Here is a 20032-nt window from a genome sequence, read left to right as displayed (position 1 = left end):
TAAATTTTTTCCCCACAAAACTGAGACGACTACGTTCATACAGCCTACAGTGTTAAGAGTGTAAGTGGCCACACATGTCTAAAGTGAAAAATAAATAAGCTTTTCAGGAGAGTGGCGTGCAACAGCAGCGGTGCACAGTGCAGGGGCTACATCTTTGTATCGCTACCATTTGACCATTTCTGTGACAGTACGAACCTGCATCATAAAAGTAAACTTATAACTTATGTACAATTTTGGTGAACATTTTTGGAATACAGTGATCAACAGATTATTATATTTGAACTAAAGTTCAGTCTTGATCGCAAAACTTATGTCTCAATAACATAGGTGACCGGTTTAGGTTATATATTTATAACCATCTTCAGACCCCTGGCTTCCTTGGAGGATGGTAGGCAGAGCTCTCCTCAGCTGCTGTGAAGTCAACCTATGTTATTTAGACATAAGTGTTGTGATCAAGACTGAACTTTAATTAAAATATTATAACTTATGCATAGCAGGACAGTCCTGAAAGTATAGATCCATTTAAAGGTCCTATCAGCTAAAGGGGAAACCTTCTTTGTGAACATTCACGTAACATTCATTATAACTTTAACATTTCAGCTTTAATATTCAGTAAAATGAATCACAATTTAAATTCCTTTCCCTTTATTATTCTGTCTAAAATAATCTTTTCCACATTGCACTCTCCTTTATTGTATTGATGACCTCTTTACGTTTTACGTGGTAATTCGTACCATCAACCCCTACTGATGAAGTAACTGGAGAATGGCGTTAGCCCAATCCTCTCCAGGAATTTTGTTATTATTATTTTTATTATTATGAAGATGTAGAGGCTTGTGATGGGAGCTTTGACACGGCTGGTGCATGTCACTTTCTCGCTACGAGTGTGCGGGCAGCTCACGAGGGAGAGCAGGTAACTGGCTGGGATAAAGAAGCTGGCGAATGTTAGCTTTGCAGAAAGACTTTATTGAGGCAGAGGCCGTGTGGAAGCTACTCCAGCTTGTTGAGGAAGGGCGCGATGGAGGCGGCGTCCTCGCAGTCGGGCATCATCTTGCCGTTGAACTTGAGGCACGCGTCGGCGCACAGCTGCCCCTCGAAGTAGGGGCCGTACATCTTCTTGCACTGCGCGCAGTTGCGGATGCAGACGCTGGCCGCGTTGGCAGCCACGGGCGGTGCGAGGCATGACGTCACCAACAGCACGGCCAGCAGTGTGGCCAGGGGGCAGCAGCGGCGGGCGGCCATCTCTGCAACACGGCTCAGTGCTAGGGCCGCCGCTTCTCTCTAACTTACCTTACTTAATTATCTGACTCACTGTGCAGGTGAGGCAAGCGTCACTGTGAGACACGTCGAATGTAAGGCTAAAGCCTAGTTTACACGACGACATCGGGTTGCGCCACCATTGCGTGGAATGAGTTGCACGCAAAAAAATCAAATGTGTGTGAAATCTTATAGGACTTAACTGCTAAGGTCATGAGTCCCTAAGGTTACACACTACTTAACCTAAATTATCCTAAGGACAAATACACACACCCACGCCTGAGGGAGGACTCGAACCTCTGCCGGGACCAGCCGCACAGTCCACGACTGCAGCGCCCTAGACCGCTCGGCTAACCGCACGTAACAGTTATAAGCAAATAGTTTCATATTTGACTGTAGACACGGTGAAACCAGTATATACCTAAGTTTCGTCGTTTTGTAGGTTCCTGAGCCGTATCTGAAATGAAAGTTTTGGCAGCTGCACGTCGCACGAATTGTGATGGAGTTAAAGCTTGTTGGGTGGAATCGCTGCATAAGAAAAAAATAAGAAACGTGTTTCGATTCGTGACTGTATGAAGAAAAGACGTCAGCTCGGTTGCTCAGCACCCTGCTGAAATAATTTGTAATGGAAGACCCAAGAAGTTCTTTTAATCATCTTAGAATGTCACCAGAACTGTTATTGTTTCATCTAAATACAGTTAATTATGTGATAAGGAATAAAGATATTATAATGCATGAAGCACTGTCGCCAGAACTGAAATTATAAATCCCACTGCATGCATTGCAATCGGGATCTCTCGCCATGTTATAAGATGTGGTTTCAGTTGGTGATGACGCGTTTCCATTAACACCAATAATTATGAACAGTAATAATTATTAACATTAACAGCAGTAAATATTCGAAACAAGCTGCATTTAAGAAGAGAATGGTTTGCAAACTACTCTCTTGAAGATGGCAATATTTCAACATTCAAAAATGTGTGGAATGGGGAGCACTGCTGCGACGTTTTAAATAGACGAATATTGAATAAAGAATGTAGCTTCTTGATTTGCGTAGCCTTCCCTCCTGTCAACAATATTCCTTAAAAAAAAGAGTGGATCAACTCGAACGATGGGATTTTAGTTTTGTAGACATGAGCATTTCTACAGGTAGAATTACATTTGCTTGTATTTTTTCTTAATTCAATTGTATATGTGCTCCTAATTCAACAAATTTTGCCCTGCAGCTCAGATATTGTCAAACTATCTATGTTCTGATCGCACATGACGGTCTCAGGAGCAGCAATATGTTGCTTATTTTTGTAATCAGCATCAGTGTAATCCCACAAACACCTATACAAAGCATATATATACAAAAAGCGAACATTATACTCAGTTTCCCACTTCATATTTCAGTTTATCTACATTCTACGGACACACATAACCTCAACACTCACGCAACTAGTGTCGCCAAAGTTGTAACACGCCGAAACTGTTTAGTTTCACCGACGATTTGCGCAAACGTGCAGCGCGCATGTGCAGTGGCTGGTAGCGCAGTTGCCTGCAACCTAGTGTCGTCGTGTAAACTAGGCTTAAGAGGTTAGGCAACGATATTAGTAATCAATCAGATCTTAGCTTTTAGAGAACAGCCGCTTAACTGGATCGAAACACTCTACAGCGTTTCTGAAACGGTACTCTCCTGAAGGGGACATCTGATTGTAACAACATGATAGTATAACCTGCCATTAAACACCTCAAATATGGAACGCTTTCTTGGAAATTGCGAATCCGAAACTTATGCAGGAAATTTAATGCTACTGCTATCTTCAATATAAGAAGAATCTCCACTGTAAATGCCATTGAAAGAAGATAGCTGATTTGTTTATTCTGACTTCAGTATGTCATGTAGTCAAAAACGGAGTGCGCTATGCTGTCACTGATTAACATCAGTTTATACAATCTGAGCTGTAAACCTTATTTTGTAGTACAAACTTTTTGTGGTTTGGATTTATTCGTAGTTTAAGAGCCTATCGTAGTATGGAGTTGCTAATCTTAATAAACTTTCCCTAGTCCCTGTTTTTCGAGACTTATTTCTTCATTTGTCATCACTTTCCTGTGAAATACAAGCGTGGAGATTAGTTGTGTGATCATGAGCTGTGCCGTAGATAGTCAGACGCTATGGAAACATTTTGTTTTGTTTCATTTGATAGTTTACCATGGAAGACTCACATAAAATATGAAACAACCTCTCGGAGGTCCTCGGCAGAATAGAAAAGTATAGTGTGGGAAGGACGACAGTAAAGTGCTTTTGCATTTCTGTGCCGACACAGAACCAGCAGAAAATTAGAAAAACCTCGTGTGGACGCGCTTACCAGCATGCCTGTCAGCGTGTGTGACGGCTATTCTGTTTCGGCCAGACTATAACTAGAACGCCGGCCGCAGTGGCCGAGCGGTTCTAGGCGCTTCAGTCTGGAACCGCGCGACCGCTACGGTCGCAGGTTTGAATCCTGCCTCGGACATGGATGTGTGTGATGTCCTTAGATTAGTTAGGTTTAAGTAGTTCTGAGTTCTAGGGGACCGATGACCTCAGATGTTAAGTCCCATAGTGCTCAGAGCCACTTGAACCATTTATAACTAGAACAATGAAGAGCTCAGTGGAAACCAATCTGAGGCCATGCTAGACCTCGTAACGAGTTTCAGCTGTCCCATGCAACATTACAGGGAATGTGGTATACTAGCTTCGAAGATGCAGAAGGAGACTTGAAGCCTGTTCACTTATAAATAATAATCCCATTTATCATAGTTTCAATAAAAATGCAATGGCCACTATGCTAATGAAAGTTGAAGCGAAATTTTATACGAAATGGGACTTAAGCACAATGAAGAGTGGCTTTATTCACGAACTTTTATGAAACGGTATTTTTGCTACAAACTGTTGTTATTTCAGACATCCATTCATTAACTGGAAATTAACGCTTTTCAGTTATGATGGACGCACATCTTGGTATTACGGTATACAGTATACTGCGCTAGTTTACTCAAAGTGAAGCGACTTCCCCTGTGGGTGGTATCGTGTTGATAAAAATTGAAGTAGGGGAAGGCAACTTACAGATGAAGGCTGTAAGAACAAAACTGTTGTCGTCGTGAAAAATATCTGATGTACAAACGATGAACTGAGCCGCATAAAGTGCCTTGCAGGCGTTAAAAACGTGGAAACAATTGAACCGACATGGACTGCTGAGGTTCGAGACGATCATCACGGCTGTGCATTGAGGAAGGTTCCAGTACTTTACAATAACCTGCACCATACAGCAAACATCATCCGCAACAAAGGGGAAAGGCAAAAGCGGAATTCTGTTTGCGCCTTGCTGTAGGCGCACATTATGTCGTACACACTTATATGTGTTGAAAATTGTGATTATTATTATTATTATTATATAGTGGCACTGAGGCGAATAACAGATACTGTAACACGTGTTAGTTATTGTCACTATAATCATAAAAGGAAACGTGGAAATAGATAGTGTGCCAGACATACAATCATATAAACCAGGCGCGTGGAAAAAGAATGGATGGTCATAAGTAATTTCAGTGGCACACGTTGTGCGGTCCATCGTATATACTGGATGGTCAGAAACAGTTTGAAAAGCTTGTAAGCGTGTTTCAGGTTAGATTGAGCTGAGAAATAATTGTTAAGAAAAAATCCAATACTTTGTGCCTTTTACGAGTGAATGAGCATTGAAGTAAGCCAATCACACCGTTGCACACTCAAATTCAAGGGGACCGCCAGAGACTGTGTCGCGAAAGCTGTTTTCCGTTGGCTTCCTAAAACCGGAAAAGAGAGCGATACAAAAATCGGACATGGAGCGCCAGTAAGGATCGGAACTAAAGGCTGAGAAGTCTAGTGCGCTACCATCTACGCTGTGAGAACAAATGACACTAATTGTATCTGGCAGGCTGCTTGAATTTGCGCGCACAGCTACATAATTCGCTAAGTTCAATGCTAAATAACTCAGCACAGCCTCCGCTGCAATAACCTTAAAAGTTTTTCAGACAGTTTCTGACCACCCTGTACGAGGTAACAGCGACTGCTGCACAATAGGTACGAAACAGAGCAAAGGGCGACAGATAGACAAACGCTATACTCGGCGCTTTTGGCAGTCGAAACAGCAACGAGTAATGCAGCAATATCTTATCCAAAGACCTCTAACAAAATCCAAAGAAAATCAGGTCATGTGTGACGGGTCTCAGTGTACCACAGTTAGTACCCAGATCCTAGTGGATGATACAGAAACTTGAATTGAGGGCACCAAAGCAAAAGCAGAGATGTTGAACATCGTTTTCAGATGTTCCGCCAGCAAGGGACCGTGAAATTCTGAACAAATCTAAAGGGCCGTATGCAATCCTAAGAAGATTCTGTATGGAATTTACGAGTGAATTAGTCCTTCTTTTAAGCATTATACCTTCTAGATGCCTCGGTAGATAACTGTAGCCAGTAGTTTGAAGGAAGCACATGTCACACTCTTGTACAAGAAACGTATCAGATGTGATTACAAAACTAAAGACTTCATGCAGATTGTATAATTATCCATAATAAGTACTGTATGAATAAAAGTGGCCTAATTTTCATTCAAATAATGACAAGATGTCAAAATAATGCAGAGCTTAACAACTGGACTCAAATGTTCAGAAATGTAAAAATACACACTTCACAAAACAAAGAAGAGTAGTAACCTATGACTATAATATAAGTGAGTCACAGTTGACATCAGTTGTTGTTGTTGTTGTGGTCTTCAGTCCTGAGACTGGTTTGATGCAGCTCTCCATGCTACTCTATCCTGTGCAAGCTTCTTCATCTCCCAGTACCTACTGCAACCTACATCCTTCTGAATCTGCTTAGTGTATTCATCTCTTGGTCTCCTTCTACGATTTTTACCCTCCACGCTGCCCTCCAATGCTAAATTTGTGATCCCTTGATGCCTCAAAACATGTCCTACCAACCGATCCCTTCTTCTAGTCAAGTTGTGCCACAAACTTCTCTTCTCCCCAATCCTATTCAATACCTCCTCATTAGTTACGTGATCTACCCACCTTATCTTCAGCATTCTTCTGTAGCACCACATTTCGAAAGCTTCTATTCTCTTCTTGTCCAAACAAGTTATCGTCCATGTTTCACTTCCATACATGGCTACACTCCATACAAATACTTTCAGAAACGACTTCCTGACTCTTAAATCTATACTCGACGTTAACAAATTTCTCTTCTTCAGAAACGCTTTCCTTGCCATTGCCAGCCTACATTTTATATCCTCTCTACTTCGACCATCATCAGTTATTTTACTCCCTAAATAGCAAAACTCCTTTACTACTTTAAGTGTCTCATTTCCTAATCTAATTCCCTTAGCATCACCCAATTTAATTTGACTACATTCCATTATCCTCGTTTTGCTTTTGTTGATGTTCATCTTATATCCTCCTTTCAAGACACTGTCCATTCCGTTCAACTGCTCTTCCAAGTCCTTTGCTGTCTCTGACAGAATTACAATGACATCGGCGAACCTCAAAGTTTTTACTTCTTCTCCATGAATTTTAATACCTACTCCAAACTTTTCTTTTTTTTCCTTTACTGCTTGCTCAATATACAGATTAAATAACATCGGGGAGAGGCTACAACCCTGTCTCACACCTTTCCCAACCACTGCTTACCTTTCATGCCCCTCGACTCTTATACCTGCCACCTGGTTTCTGTACAAATTGTAAATAGCCTTTCGCTCCCTGTATTTTACCCCTGCCACCTTCAGAATTTGAAAGAGAGTATTCCAGTTAACATTGTCAAAAGCTTTCTCTAAGTCTACAAATGCTAGAAACGTAGTTTTGCCTTTCCTTAATCTAGCTTCTAAGATAAGTCGTAGGGTCAGTATTGCCTCACGTGTTCCTATATTTCTACGGAATCCAAACTGGTCTCCCCCGAGGTCGGCTTCTACTAGTTTTTCGATTCGTCTGTAAAGAATTCGCGTTAGTATTTTGCAGTCGTGACTTATTAAACTGATAGTTCGGTAATTTTCACATCTGTCAACACCTGCCTGTATTTCGCCTGTCTCATACATCTTGCTCACCAGATGGTAGAGTTTTGTCATGACTGGCTCTCCCGAGGCCATCAGTAGTTCTAATGGAATGTTGTCTACTCCCGGGGCCTTGTTTCGACTCAGGCCTTTCAGTGCTCTGTCATACTCTTCACGCAGTATCTTATCTCCCATTTCGTCTTCATCTACATCCTCTTCCCTTTCCATAATATTGTCCTCAAGTACATCGCCCTTGTATAAACCCTCTATATACTCCTTCCACCTTTCTGCCTTCCCTTCTTTGCTTGGAACTGGGTTGCCATCTGAGCTCTTGATATTCATACAAGTGGTTCTCTTCTCTCCAAAGGTCTCTTTAATTTTCCTGTAGGCAGTATCTATCTTACCCCTAGTGAGACAAGCCTCTACATCCTTACATTTGTCCTCTAGCCATCCCCGCTTAGCCATTTTGCACTTCCTGTCAATCTCATTTTTGAGACGTTTGTATTCCTTTTTGCCTGCTTCATTTACTGCATTTTTATATTTTCTCCTTTCATCAATTAAATTCAGTATTTCTTCTCTTACCCAAGGATTTCTATTAGCCCTCGTCTTTTTACCTACTTGATCCTTTGCTGCCTTCACTACTTCATCCCTCAGAGCTACCCATTCTTCTTCTACTGTATTTCTTTCCCCCATTCCTGTCAATTCTTGCCTTATGCTCTCCCTGAAACTCTCCACAACCTCTGGTTCTTTCAGTTTATCCAGGTCCCATCTCCTTAAATTCCCACCTTTTTGCAGTTTCTTCAGTTTCAATCTGCAGTTCATAACCAATAGATTGTGGTCAGAATCCACATCTGCCCCTGGAAATGTCTTACAATTTAAAACCTGGTTCCTAAATCTCTGTCTTACCATTATATAATCTATCTGATACCTTTTAGTATCTCCGGGATTCTTCGATGTATACAACCTTCTTTTATGATTCTTGAACCAGGTGTTAGCAATGATTAAGTCATGCTCTGTGCAAAATTCTACAAGGCGGCTTCCTCTTTCATTTCTTCCCCCCAATCCATATTAACCTGCTATGTTTCCTTCTCTCCCTTTTCCTACCGACGAATTCCAGTCACCCATGACTATTAAATTTTCGTCTCCCTTCACTGCCTGAATAAATTCTTTTATCTCGTCATACATTTCATGTATTTCTTCATCATCTGCAGAGCTAGTTGGCATATAAACTTGTACTACTGTAGTAGGCATGGGCTTTGTGTCTATCTTGGCCACAATAATGCGTTCACTATGCTGTTTGTAGTAGCTAACCCGCACTCCTATTTTTTTATTCATTATTAAACCTACCCCTGCATTACCCCTATTTGATTTTGTATTTATAACCCTGTATTCACCTGACCAAAAGTCTTGTTCCTCCTGCCACCGAACTTCACTAATTCCCACTATATCTAACTTTAACCTATCCATTTCCCTTTTTAAATTTTCTAACCTACCTGCCCGATTAAGGGATCTGACATTCCACGCACCGATCCGTAGAACGCCAGTTTTCTTTCTCCTGATAACGACATCAGTTATTTTATAGAAATACCTTGGTGTCACAATTCGGGTTAGGAGCCGAAGCCCGTTGATTCTGTAGAACAGAATCCCAACAACACTGGCTAGTCGTTAGACGAACACTTCTTGACAGCTAGCCGTGGATTTCTGACCTTAATCAGAGTGTATAAAGAGAAGACATCTAAGAAATTCAGAAAACAACGACGAAACTACATGGAAGCTATCAGTAATCACGTTCCGGAGAGAAACCTAAGTGTTCGTAAAATATTAAAGATACAATATCGCCCGAGCAGTGCCATTCTAACGTCTAGAATGAATAAGACTATTGGGAGAGAAGAAGAAGTTTTAAGAAGTAAGCTGAAAGGACTAGATAGAACGATTTCGTTCGCCCAATTAGAGAACAAGACGTGGTTCCAGAATAAACGTAGTTGATTTGAATGATCTGTGTGCAACATGTAACGAAGATGGAGACAGAAGTGCCTCCTGCGTGATGTAGTGTGTGGAAATACAGATGGCCGCTGGCCAGACACAAGGTTGCGGAGCAGAGTACTCACCTGTGTGAGAAGAGAGTGGGATGTAGTGGAGTGGTGCTTACGGCACTGTACGCCCCGGCTGTGGGGCCCGCTGCTTATATACAGTACAGCGTGTATCTCCGGCGCCCTGGGGGATCGCTCTCGCCCCAATCCGATTTCCTTAAGAGGGCCGGGCACTCCACAGGACGTCTCGAGCTACCCCACTAATCTCATCACACGCTGCTCACCACTTCTCCCCAAACCTCCATCACCGTTCCTTCATTCTGCAATAGACCTAAAAATACAGTACGAGCAAATTGCAAAAATAACGCTGTTGAAAAAAATTACCATTATGTGGCATTTCTGTTTCACGATAGGCATTAGTAATTCAAACAAGTCTATTGTTAGCCGATCTAAAATCACAGACAGAAAATTATATGGTTTCATTTTAACTGAAATATCTCGCAAACAACACAATGTGTCAAAAAAGTTATAATTACAATTCGTTTGTCTCTGAGGGCGACATCTAACGATACCACACTCGATCTGCCACCCCACCCCTACCCCCGTGCGTGGGCGGCAGGGCAGCTTTGAAACCTTCTGTGGTGTCACCGCCAGACACCACACTTGCTAGGTGGTAGCCTTTAAATCGGCCGCGGTCCGTTAGTATACGTCGGACCCGCGTGTCGCCACTGTCAGTGATTGCAGACCGAGCGCCGCTACACGGCAGCTTTAGAGAGACTTCCTAGCACTCGCCCAGTTGTACAGCCGACTTTGCTATCGATGGTTCACTGACAAATTACGCCCTCATTTGCCGAGACGATAGTTAGCATAGCCTTCAGCTACGTCATTTGCTACGACCTAGCAAGGCGCCATTATCATTTGTTATTTATCTTGGGATGCATGTACAGTCAGACCGATGTTCACCAATTATGGATTAAAGTTAAGTATTCCAGCAGCTACGTAGTTTTCTTGATAGTATAATTACTTTACCTGTTCCAGACCTCACGCCAGCCTGCGTGAGCTTAAACGCGTGCCTTTCGGCTTCCTCCAAACCCCGTGAATTGGCTCCTGCCAAATCACAACACCTTCAATGGGAACTCCCGGTTTTTATTGCGTATTACGATTCCACAGCAAAATCTGCATTCGTTTTGTCTGAAGCATTTCCCTCGTTTCGCTACAGATGACACTGTATCTGGAGGAACGGGAATGGTTACACAATCGGATTTTAAAACGTGTCAGACTCCGGTAGCTGAGTGGTCACCGCGATAGAATATCAATACTAGGGGCCCGGGTTCGATTCCCGGCTGGGTCGGAGATTTTTTCCACTCAGGGGCTGGGTGTTGTGTTGTCCTAATCATCATCATTTCATCCCCATCAACGCGCAAGTCGCCGAAGTGGCGTCAAATCAAAGACTTGCACCCGGCGAACGGTCTAGCCGACGGCAGGCCCTAGTCACACGAAATTTTTTAAATTTAAAACATGCTACTCAATGACCCTTGAATATCCAATGGCACAAGCGATTCCACCTCCATGCTGCGAGGGCAGGACAGGTCAGTATTTCGTAACTTATTGTTCGGAACCTCATCCGCAACGTTGTGTTCCTCCGACATATCAAACAGGAGGCTACGCGACGCGGCACCGTGGCTGTGTAGGGAAGTACGTCGTATCATAAGAGGCAGCACACTGCGAACGGAGCTCAGGTATCGTGCAGACGCAGAAGAGATAGACTCTAAATATTACAATACTTGCGCAGCGTTTATTGCTTGCGCACCTTCCTATGATTTGGAAAATAGATGTGCAAGTGGACGATGAATGTTACAACCACAGAAGAAAAAACTGAAACGTTCCTGATTTACGGAGAACACAGGAGAAATTTGAGGCTGCTGTTGCTGTATGCCGAGCGTTTCCCGGAGAAAGCTCGCTCTCGTTAGTTATTTCACAACTTTTTGAGCGCCTTTACGTCTAATGGCACCGTATACACCGGGAAAAGGAAACGAAGCTAATGAAATGGCTGTACTAGCGGCAGTGCATTACAACCCATTTATAAGTGCCCAGCAGTTATAGCGTGATTCCGGTATGTCCGTAGGTAGTATTGTTACACTACTGGCCATTAAAATTGCTACACCACGAAGATGACGTGCTATAGACGCGAAATTTAACCGACAGGAAGAAGATGCTGTGATATGCAAACGATTAGCTTTTCAGAGCATTCACACAAGGTTGGCGCCGGTGGCGACACCTACAACGTGCTGACACGAGGAAAGTTTCCAAACGATTTCTCATACACAAACAGCAGTTGACCGGCGTTGCCTGGTGAAACGTTGTTGTGATGCCTCTTGTAAGGAGGAGAAATGCATACCATTACGTTTCCGACTTTGATTAAGGTCGGATTGTAGCCTATCGCGATTGCGGTTTATCGTATCGCGACATTGCTGCTCGCGTTGGTAGAGATCCAATGACTGTTAGCAGAATATGGAGTCGGTGGGTTCAGGAGGGTAATACGGAACGCCGTGCTGGATCCCAACTGCCTCGTATCACTAGCAATCGAGATGACAGGCATCTTATCCGCATGGCTGTAACGGATCGTGCAGCCACGTCTCGATCCCTGAATCAACAGATGGGGACGTTTGCAAGATAACAACCATCTGCACGAACAGTTAAAAAAAAAATGGCTCTGAGCACTATGGGACTCAACATCTTAGGTCATAAGTCCCCTAGAACTTAGAACTACTTAAACATAACTAACCTAAGGACATCACACACACCCATGCCCGAGGCAGGATTCGAACCTGCGACCGTAGCAGTCCCGCGGTTCTGGACTGTTGCGCCAGAACCGCACGGCCACCGCGGCCGGCGCACGAACTGTTCGACGATGTTTGCAGCAGCATGGACTATCAGCTCGGGGACCATGGCTGCGGTTACCCTTGACGCTGCATCACAGACAGGAGTGCCTGCGATGGCGTACTCAACGACGAACCTGGGTGCACGAATGGTAAAACGTCATTTTTTCAGATGAAGCCACGTTCTGTTTACAGCATCATGATGCTCGCATCCGTGTTTGGCGACATCGCGGTAAACGCACATTGGAAGCGTGTATTTGTCATCGCCATACTGGCGTATCACCTGGCGTGGTGGTATGGGGTGCCATTGGTTACACGTCTCGGTCACCACTTGTTCGCATTGACGGCACTTTAAACAGTGGTTCTTTACATTTCAGATGTGTTACGACCCGTGGCCCTACCCTTCATTCGATCCCTGTGAAACCCTACATTTCAGCAGTATAATGCACGACCGCATGTTGCAGCTACTGTACGGGCCTCTCTGGATACAGAAAATGTTCGACTGCTGTCCTGGCCAGCGCATTCTCCAGATCTCTTACCAATTGAAAACGTCTGGTCAATCGTGGCCGAATAACTGGCTCATCACAATACGCCAGTCACTACTCTTGATGAACTGTGGTATCGTGTTGAAGCTGTACCTGTACACGCCATCCAAGCTCTGTTTGACTCAATGCCCAGGCGTATCAAGGCCGTTATTACGGCCAGAGGTGGTTGTTCTGGGTACTGATTTCTCAGGATCTATGCACCCACATTGCGTGAAAATGTAATCCATACGTCAGTTCTAGTATTATATATTTGTCCAATGAATACCCGTTTATCATCTGTATTGCGTCTTGGTGTAGCAATTTTAATGGCCAGTAGTGTACAATACTGCATCGTCTTAAGTATCATCTATACCACGTGTCACTGCTTCAAGAACTTCATGGCGCCGATTTCCGTAACCAGGTAGCGTTTTGTGAATGAACACGTGAAATGGAAACGGCCCCTACGTCCTCTGCCGAGGTACTGTTGTCCGATGATCTTCATTCACAAACCACTGTACTGTTAACCGGCATAACATGCATTACTGGAGTGTAGAGAATCCCTACTGGATACGGCAGGTTGGTCAGTTAACGTACGGTGTGGCATCATGGGGAAGAAACTCATTCGTCCGTATTTTGTCGACTTCACATTGAATGGACGCAAATGTAGAACGTTTTTGGAACAGGAACTACCGGTACTACTGCAGGATGTGGGCCTGGACGTTCGACAACGTATGTGTTTCAGCATGAGGGTTGCCCAGCGCATTACGCAACTGGAACACGGGAGTTATTAGACTTCCTTTACACTGGTCGACAGTTCCGCAGAGGTGGTCCTATTTACTCGCCCGCTATGTCACCGGGTTTGACGTCGCCAGATTTCTTTAAGTGAGGGTACTTAAAAGAGAAGTTGTACCAGCAAGTGTCGACAGGCCGTGATGACATGGTCGACCGCATCAGAAACGCTTGTGCTGACATTCCAGCGTATATGCCTCTGTCCTATATACGATGATTTGAAAAGCGGGATAACCAAGTGTATTGAAGAAGGCGGCACTACATTTGAACGCATACTGTAACTGGAAAAGCAGAGCAGCACTCGCCTCGAGCCACGGCCACAGTCGCGCGTCGAGTAGTCCCCTGTTCGATATTTCGGAGGAATACAACGTTGAGAATGGGGTTCCAATTAGAAGTTATGAAATACTGGCCTGTCCTACCCTCGCAGCATCGAGGTGGGGTCCCACGTGCCATTGGATATTCAACGGCCATTGAGTAGTATGTCGTAAATTGCGATTGTGAACCCATTTATATTCCTCAGATTAGAGCGCCACCTATAGTGAAACTAAGAAAATGCTTCAGACAAACCACATGTAGATTTAGCCATAGAATCGTAATCGTCAATAACAAACAGATGTTTCCACTGAAAATTTTTAAGTTGCCCACCGCCATCCACGCACAGGTTGGGTGATGGGTCGAGTGTGATATCGTTGGATGTCCCTCTCCAAGCCAAACAAAATGAAATTATAACTTTTTTTCATCTGATATATTTTTCGAGATATTTCAGTGTCTTCAATTAAAATGAACACTATATATATGCAGAGTGACTTTTTTCTACTGTGTACAAACTCTAGTGACTGATCGCTGACAGGATACGGAAAAAATGATCTAATGAACTTACGTCCGAAAATACATGGTTTTCATGTTAGAGACCATTTATTCAATCATACTTTGTGACAGAGACTGCGGTCTAATCCGCGTTATTCCATGCAGCCACAGTCACTGTACGGTTTCCTCTTAGAGGGTGCTACTGTTCCTCATACGTCATGCCCTAGCGGCCTCTCCTGCCATAGTAATTGGTAGTGTTGTGTCCGATTCACTTCTCTTGCTGACTCACCTTATCGTGGATGTGATACAGCGTTGTACACAATAGTTCCGTATTCGAATCTAGAGCTTGCCGACATGGGGTTTAATTACGGAAATGCAAATGGCAACGGGCGGCGTGCAGCAGGGTTATATCAGGAGACAACAACCACAGCATTTAATATACGCAACAGTGTTTCGCCGTTTATCTGAGACAGGATCGTTTCGGGAAGCAGAAGATCATGAAGGATGTACCCGAAATGTTCGGACACCAGCCTTGGGGGAAAATGTGAATAACATGTGGAAAGCGACCGCCGTGTCAGTACCAGGCAGTTGGCTAGCCAGCACTGATCAGGCCAGCCAACCATGTGGGACATTCTACATGACAATTGTTACTACCCTTATCACTTACACCGTGTGCAGGGGTCACTAGCGATAGACTTCCCGCATCGGGAGGACTTTTGTCACTGGTTTCTTCACGAACCAACAACGATTCCGGTATTAGTGTCATCCATCCTATTCACAGATAACACCACCTTTGCGTGGAGGGTAATCTTCAGCTTTCATAACAGTCATCTGTGGGATAGTATGCAGAACCCACATGGTATGGTGACAGTGAATCACCAGCATCGGTGCAGCCAGAATGTGTGGGCCAGGATAATTGGGTACCGTATTCTGGGACCAGTCTTCTTTGCACTTCGCCTCACAGTCCGGAACTATCGCCGTTTCTTGCGGATGACTTTGTCATTGATGATTCGAAGGGTTATGTGGCTGCTACATGATGGTGCTCCAGCCCACATCGCCGTTAACGTCGGGAAGCATCTCAGTCGTGTCTTCCTTGGTCGATGGATCTAACAAAGAATTTCAGTTGCACGGACTGCTCGTTCACCGGATTTCAACCCGTGCGATATCTGGTTATGGGGTCATCTCAAAAGTTTCGTGTATGCAGAGCCCATTCCAGATGTGGAGACAATGGAGCACCATATTCATGCTGCCTTTGACACTGTTGGGATGCAGCCTGGCGTATGGGAACCTGTGAGGCGTTCATTAGACTTTTTTTGTTCCGTGTCCTCCCGTATTATATGTCCACATCAAAAAAATGGTTCAAATGGCTCTGAGCACTATGGGACTCACCTTCTGAGGTCAAAAGTCCCCTAGAACTTAGAACTACTTAAACCTAACTAACCTAAGGACATCACACACATCCATGCCCGGTGCAGGATTCGAACCTGCGACCGTAGCGGTCACGGGGTTCCAGACTGCAGCACCTAGAACCGCTCGGCATGTCCACATCTGGAATGGGCTCTGCATACACGATACTTTTGAGATGGCCCCATAACCAAACGGATTGAGATACGGTGAACGAGCAAGCTATGCATATATATAATGTGTGTGTTTCCCACCTAACTTTGCCACCTCATTATTTTCGAAATGAAACACAATGTGAAAAATTCGGTTTCAATTCCATCGAAATGAAAACTAGAGGTACAATTAATGATGACGTTCTTAGTTTCACTGGTCTAAAACTTATACCTTTTGGAATACATAGACTTTACATTATAGGAAGTGTTATTACAGTTTCTGCCTTAGTGCGGTAAAGCTGCAATGCGGGTTGCCTGCACTGTCCTGAAGCCTGCTGTCAGAGAGATTGGGGTTGGGTAGTTTGGAGGAAGAGACCAAACATCGAGGTCATCGGTCTCATCGGATTACAGAAGAAGGGGGAAGGAAGTCGGCCGTGCCCTTTCAGAGGAACCATCCCGGCATTTGCCTGGAGCGATTTAGGGAAATCACGGAAAACCTAAATCAGGATGGCCGGACGCGGGATTGAACCGTCGTCCTCCCGAATGCGAGAGCCTGCTGTCGGCAATACTTGCTCTACCCATCACGGCAGAAAATGTGCCGTGAAGAGTTAGAATAATAGTTTCTGTGCCAGGTGGAATGTTGTGATCCCTGTAGAAAAACAGCAGATATGTTCAAGTCGATCTTGTTTTGTCACATTCTGGTATATTTACCTTTTTAGCGTTGAATAGAGCTTGGGAAGTCGGGAGTATGTCCGTTTATTATTTAATAACAATCACTGAAGTGAAGAAATCTGTTTTCACAATTAGTATTGTCTTCTGGCACCTTTTACTATACAGAAGGCAAAGAAGGTTAGTTGGTGTGCGAGGATGTAAAAGGAGCTAAGTTAAAACGGATTAATTCCTGGCTGGCTTGGACTGTGTCAATATGGACGCTTGAGCGGTACATAAAAATTAAGCGAGTATAATTCTCACCATTTTCAGGAGCTTGCAGTCCTTAACTTTCCACTTTCACGGTCAAAACATAAAAGGAATAATAGTTTTCTCCAGATCGGCTCATCGGCAGAAGTGGTCTGCCTCCTGCATACCGATCTAAAGTGAGACAGGTTTCTTTCTTTTTTTCTTTCTTTTTTTTCTCGAGATCGAAAAACTAACGTTTATCATGAAACAACCTGGTCGTACCTTTCTCGCTAACGTAAATACCTTTTCTGAGCCGCGCTAACGATTCCATCGAGAATCATCCTCTAACTGCGGGCGTATCTGATTTTCAAAATTATTAAATTATTTTTATTTCACTAAGCGGTCAACAATATTTCTATCCTCATCAGTAAACGCATGTCACTCAGGATATTTTACAGGCGACGTTGCCATCCTTTAAGAGTTTTCGTATTTCAGAAATTATGGGGTTTAGAAGAGTGTAAACAAATCTGCCGATACTAATTGTGCCTCTTTCTTTCATTTCCGCAGACAAAACCATGTATATGCCATTTTAAAAATCGCAAATTTGTGTCGAAAGTGATGTTTGTTTATATTTATGGACTATGCATTCCTGCCCAGTGTGAGCCCCTGACATAGGTGCATGCCTGGTCAATTGCGTTTTTCACATTTTATTTCGTGTAGAAAATATGTGAGGCGTGCAAAGTTAGGTGGGACATAGGCTAGTTTAGGAGGAATAGTAATTTTTTTACGAGTTCGTAACCTGGGCTGTTTCGAATGGAACGTTCGATATTTCTGTTCAGTTTTTTATTGGTTATAGAGACACATCTGGTTGCAGATGTAAATTTTCGTTTCACGTTTTGCTCCTCCAGTTGCAATGGGTTTATTTATCCATTTTAATTTTTTATCTGAAATTAAATTATTAAGTTGTGAATGAGTTTGCATAATTCAGCTTTTCAACTGTGATTGTGGTTGTGATTTATTGGCCAATTCTGTTGCACCTGCAAATAGCAGCGAGGAGAGCTCCGCCTACCATCCTAAGGGAGCCATGGGTCTGATGATGGTTTTGTAGAAAGAACCGAAACCGGTTACCTATATCATTAAAACATACATGAGTGATCAAGACTGAACTTTAGTCAAAATACTCACGGTGAGTATTCTGATGTGGTATTTCCGTACTGGTTTTCCAAAGGAGACGCTGCTGCGTGCAGAAAATATGGTAGACGGTTTCTTAACTGCAGAATACCAGATTCGAGAGTGTTTACACTAAACTGTGTGGGAGTGGTGCAATGCACAGCAGTCGTAATTCATCTGAACATGCAAATGAACAGAGTGCGGATGCAGTAGAACACATTATTCTCTCGGTTGAATCTAGCCCTTAAACAAGAGTAGGTAGAAATTTTTACGTAACACTGTTCCACATGCGAGAATATGGCCGACATCACGTATTCACCGACTCTGTCCCCATCATTTACAGTGGATTCAATACTTTCGCGAAAAAAATGACATTTGACGACTTGAATTTAGTCGTTGCAAAATTTGGAATCGCGGTATTCTCTCGTTAATACTGTTTAGTGACAAAGCATCATTCACTCGTGACGGTGTCAAAAACACTCGTAAGTCACGGTGGTGGCACGACGAAAACCAACATACCTTTGTGGACACACACTTTCACGAACGCTTCTCTGTAAATGTCTGGTGTGTGGTTCGATAGACAATCAGTTGATTGTGCCTGTTTTCTTACCGCATCGTCTTATAGCATCTCGTTATCTAGACTTCATGAAAACGAGCACCCAGCATTATTGAAAGAGATTCCTTTGGCTAATAAGGATGTACACTGAAGCGCCAAAGAAATTGGTATAGGCATGCGAATTCAAATACAGAGATATGTAAACAGGCAGAATACGGCGCTGCGGTCGGCAACGCCTATATATGACAAGTGTCTGGCGCAGTTGTTAGATAGGTTATCATGATTTAAGTGAGTTTGAACGGGGTGTTACAGTCCGTGCACGAGGGATGAGACACAGCATCTCCGAGGCAACGATAAAACTGGGATTTTCCCGTACGACCATTTCACGAGTGTAACGTGAATATCAGGGCTCTGGTAAAACTTCAAATCTCCGAAATTGCTGCGGCCTGAAAAAGATCCTGCAAGAACGGGACCAAAGACGACTGAAGAGAATCGTTGAACGTGACAGAAGTGCAACCCTTCTGCAAATTGCTGCAGATTTCAATGCTGGGCCATCAACAGGTATCCGTGTGTGAACTACTCAAAGAAACATCATCGATATGGGCGTCCGGAGCCGAAGGCCCACTCGCGTCCCCTTGATAACTGCACGACTCTAAGCGTTATGCCTCGCCTGGGCTCGTCATCACCGATATTGGACTGTCGATGATTGGAATCATGTTGCCTGGTCGTACGAGTCTCGTTTCAAATTGTATCAAGTGGATGGATGTGTACGGGTATGGAGACAACGTCATGAATCCATGGACGCTGCATGTCAGCAGGGGACTGTTCAAACTGGTGGAGGCGTGTGCAGTTGGAGTGATATGGGACCCCTCATACGTCTAGGTACGACTCTGAGAGGTGACACGTACGTAAGCATCCTATCTGATCACCTGCATCCATTAATGTGCATTGTGAATTCTAATGGACTTGGGCAAATCCAGCAGGACAATGCGACACTCCACATGTCCATAATTGCTACACATTGGCTCCAGGAACACTCTTCTGAGTTGAAGCACTTCCGCTTACCACAAAACTCCCCAGACATGAACATTATTGAGGTTATCAGGGGCGCCCTGCAACGTGCTGTTCAGAAGAGGTCTCCAGCCCCTCGTACTCCTACGGATTTATGGATAGCCATGCAGTATTTATGGTGTCATTTCACTCCAGCTCTACTTCAGTCCATGAAACGTCCTGTTGCGGCACTTCTACATGCTCGCTCGCGCGCTACACGATATTAGGCAGGTATGCCAGTTTCTTTGGCATTTCAGTGTATATGTTCTTCTAGCATGACTGGGCACCTGGACATTCCAGTCATCACGTGACACATCATTTAAACCTAACATTCCCCGGAAGATGGCTCGGCAGAAATAGTCGCGTTTCTTGAGTTGTTGTTGTTGTGGTCTTCAGTCCTGAGACTGGTTTGATGCAGCTCTCCATGCTACTCTATCCTGTGCAAGCTTCTTCATCTCCCAGTACCTACTGCAACC

General features: G+C 43.9%; 1 protein-coding gene across 1 annotated transcript in view; it reads right to left on the bottom strand.

Annotated features, from left to right (window-relative positions):
- Positions 1–664: 664 nt before the first annotated feature.
- Positions 665–20032, bottom strand: part of LOC126259684 (eclosion hormone-like) — a 47972-nt gene continuing 28604 nt past the window's right edge. The window contains exon 2 of the mRNA XM_049956643.1: positions 665–1244. Within this exon, the coding sequence (XP_049812600.1) occupies positions 991–1242 (252 nt within the window). The 5' untranslated portion in view covers positions 1243–1244 and the 3' untranslated portion in view covers positions 665–990. The remainder of the gene's footprint in view (positions 1245–20032) is intronic.

This window comes from Schistocerca nitens, chromosome 5 (assembly GCF_023898315.1).
Source record: "Schistocerca nitens isolate TAMUIC-IGC-003100 chromosome 5, iqSchNite1.1, whole genome shotgun sequence".
Taxonomy (NCBI): Eukaryota; Metazoa; Arthropoda; class Insecta; order Orthoptera; family Acrididae; genus Schistocerca; species Schistocerca nitens.
Note: the sequence above shows the minus strand (reverse complement) of the source record. Positions and strands in the feature narration are given on the sequence as shown.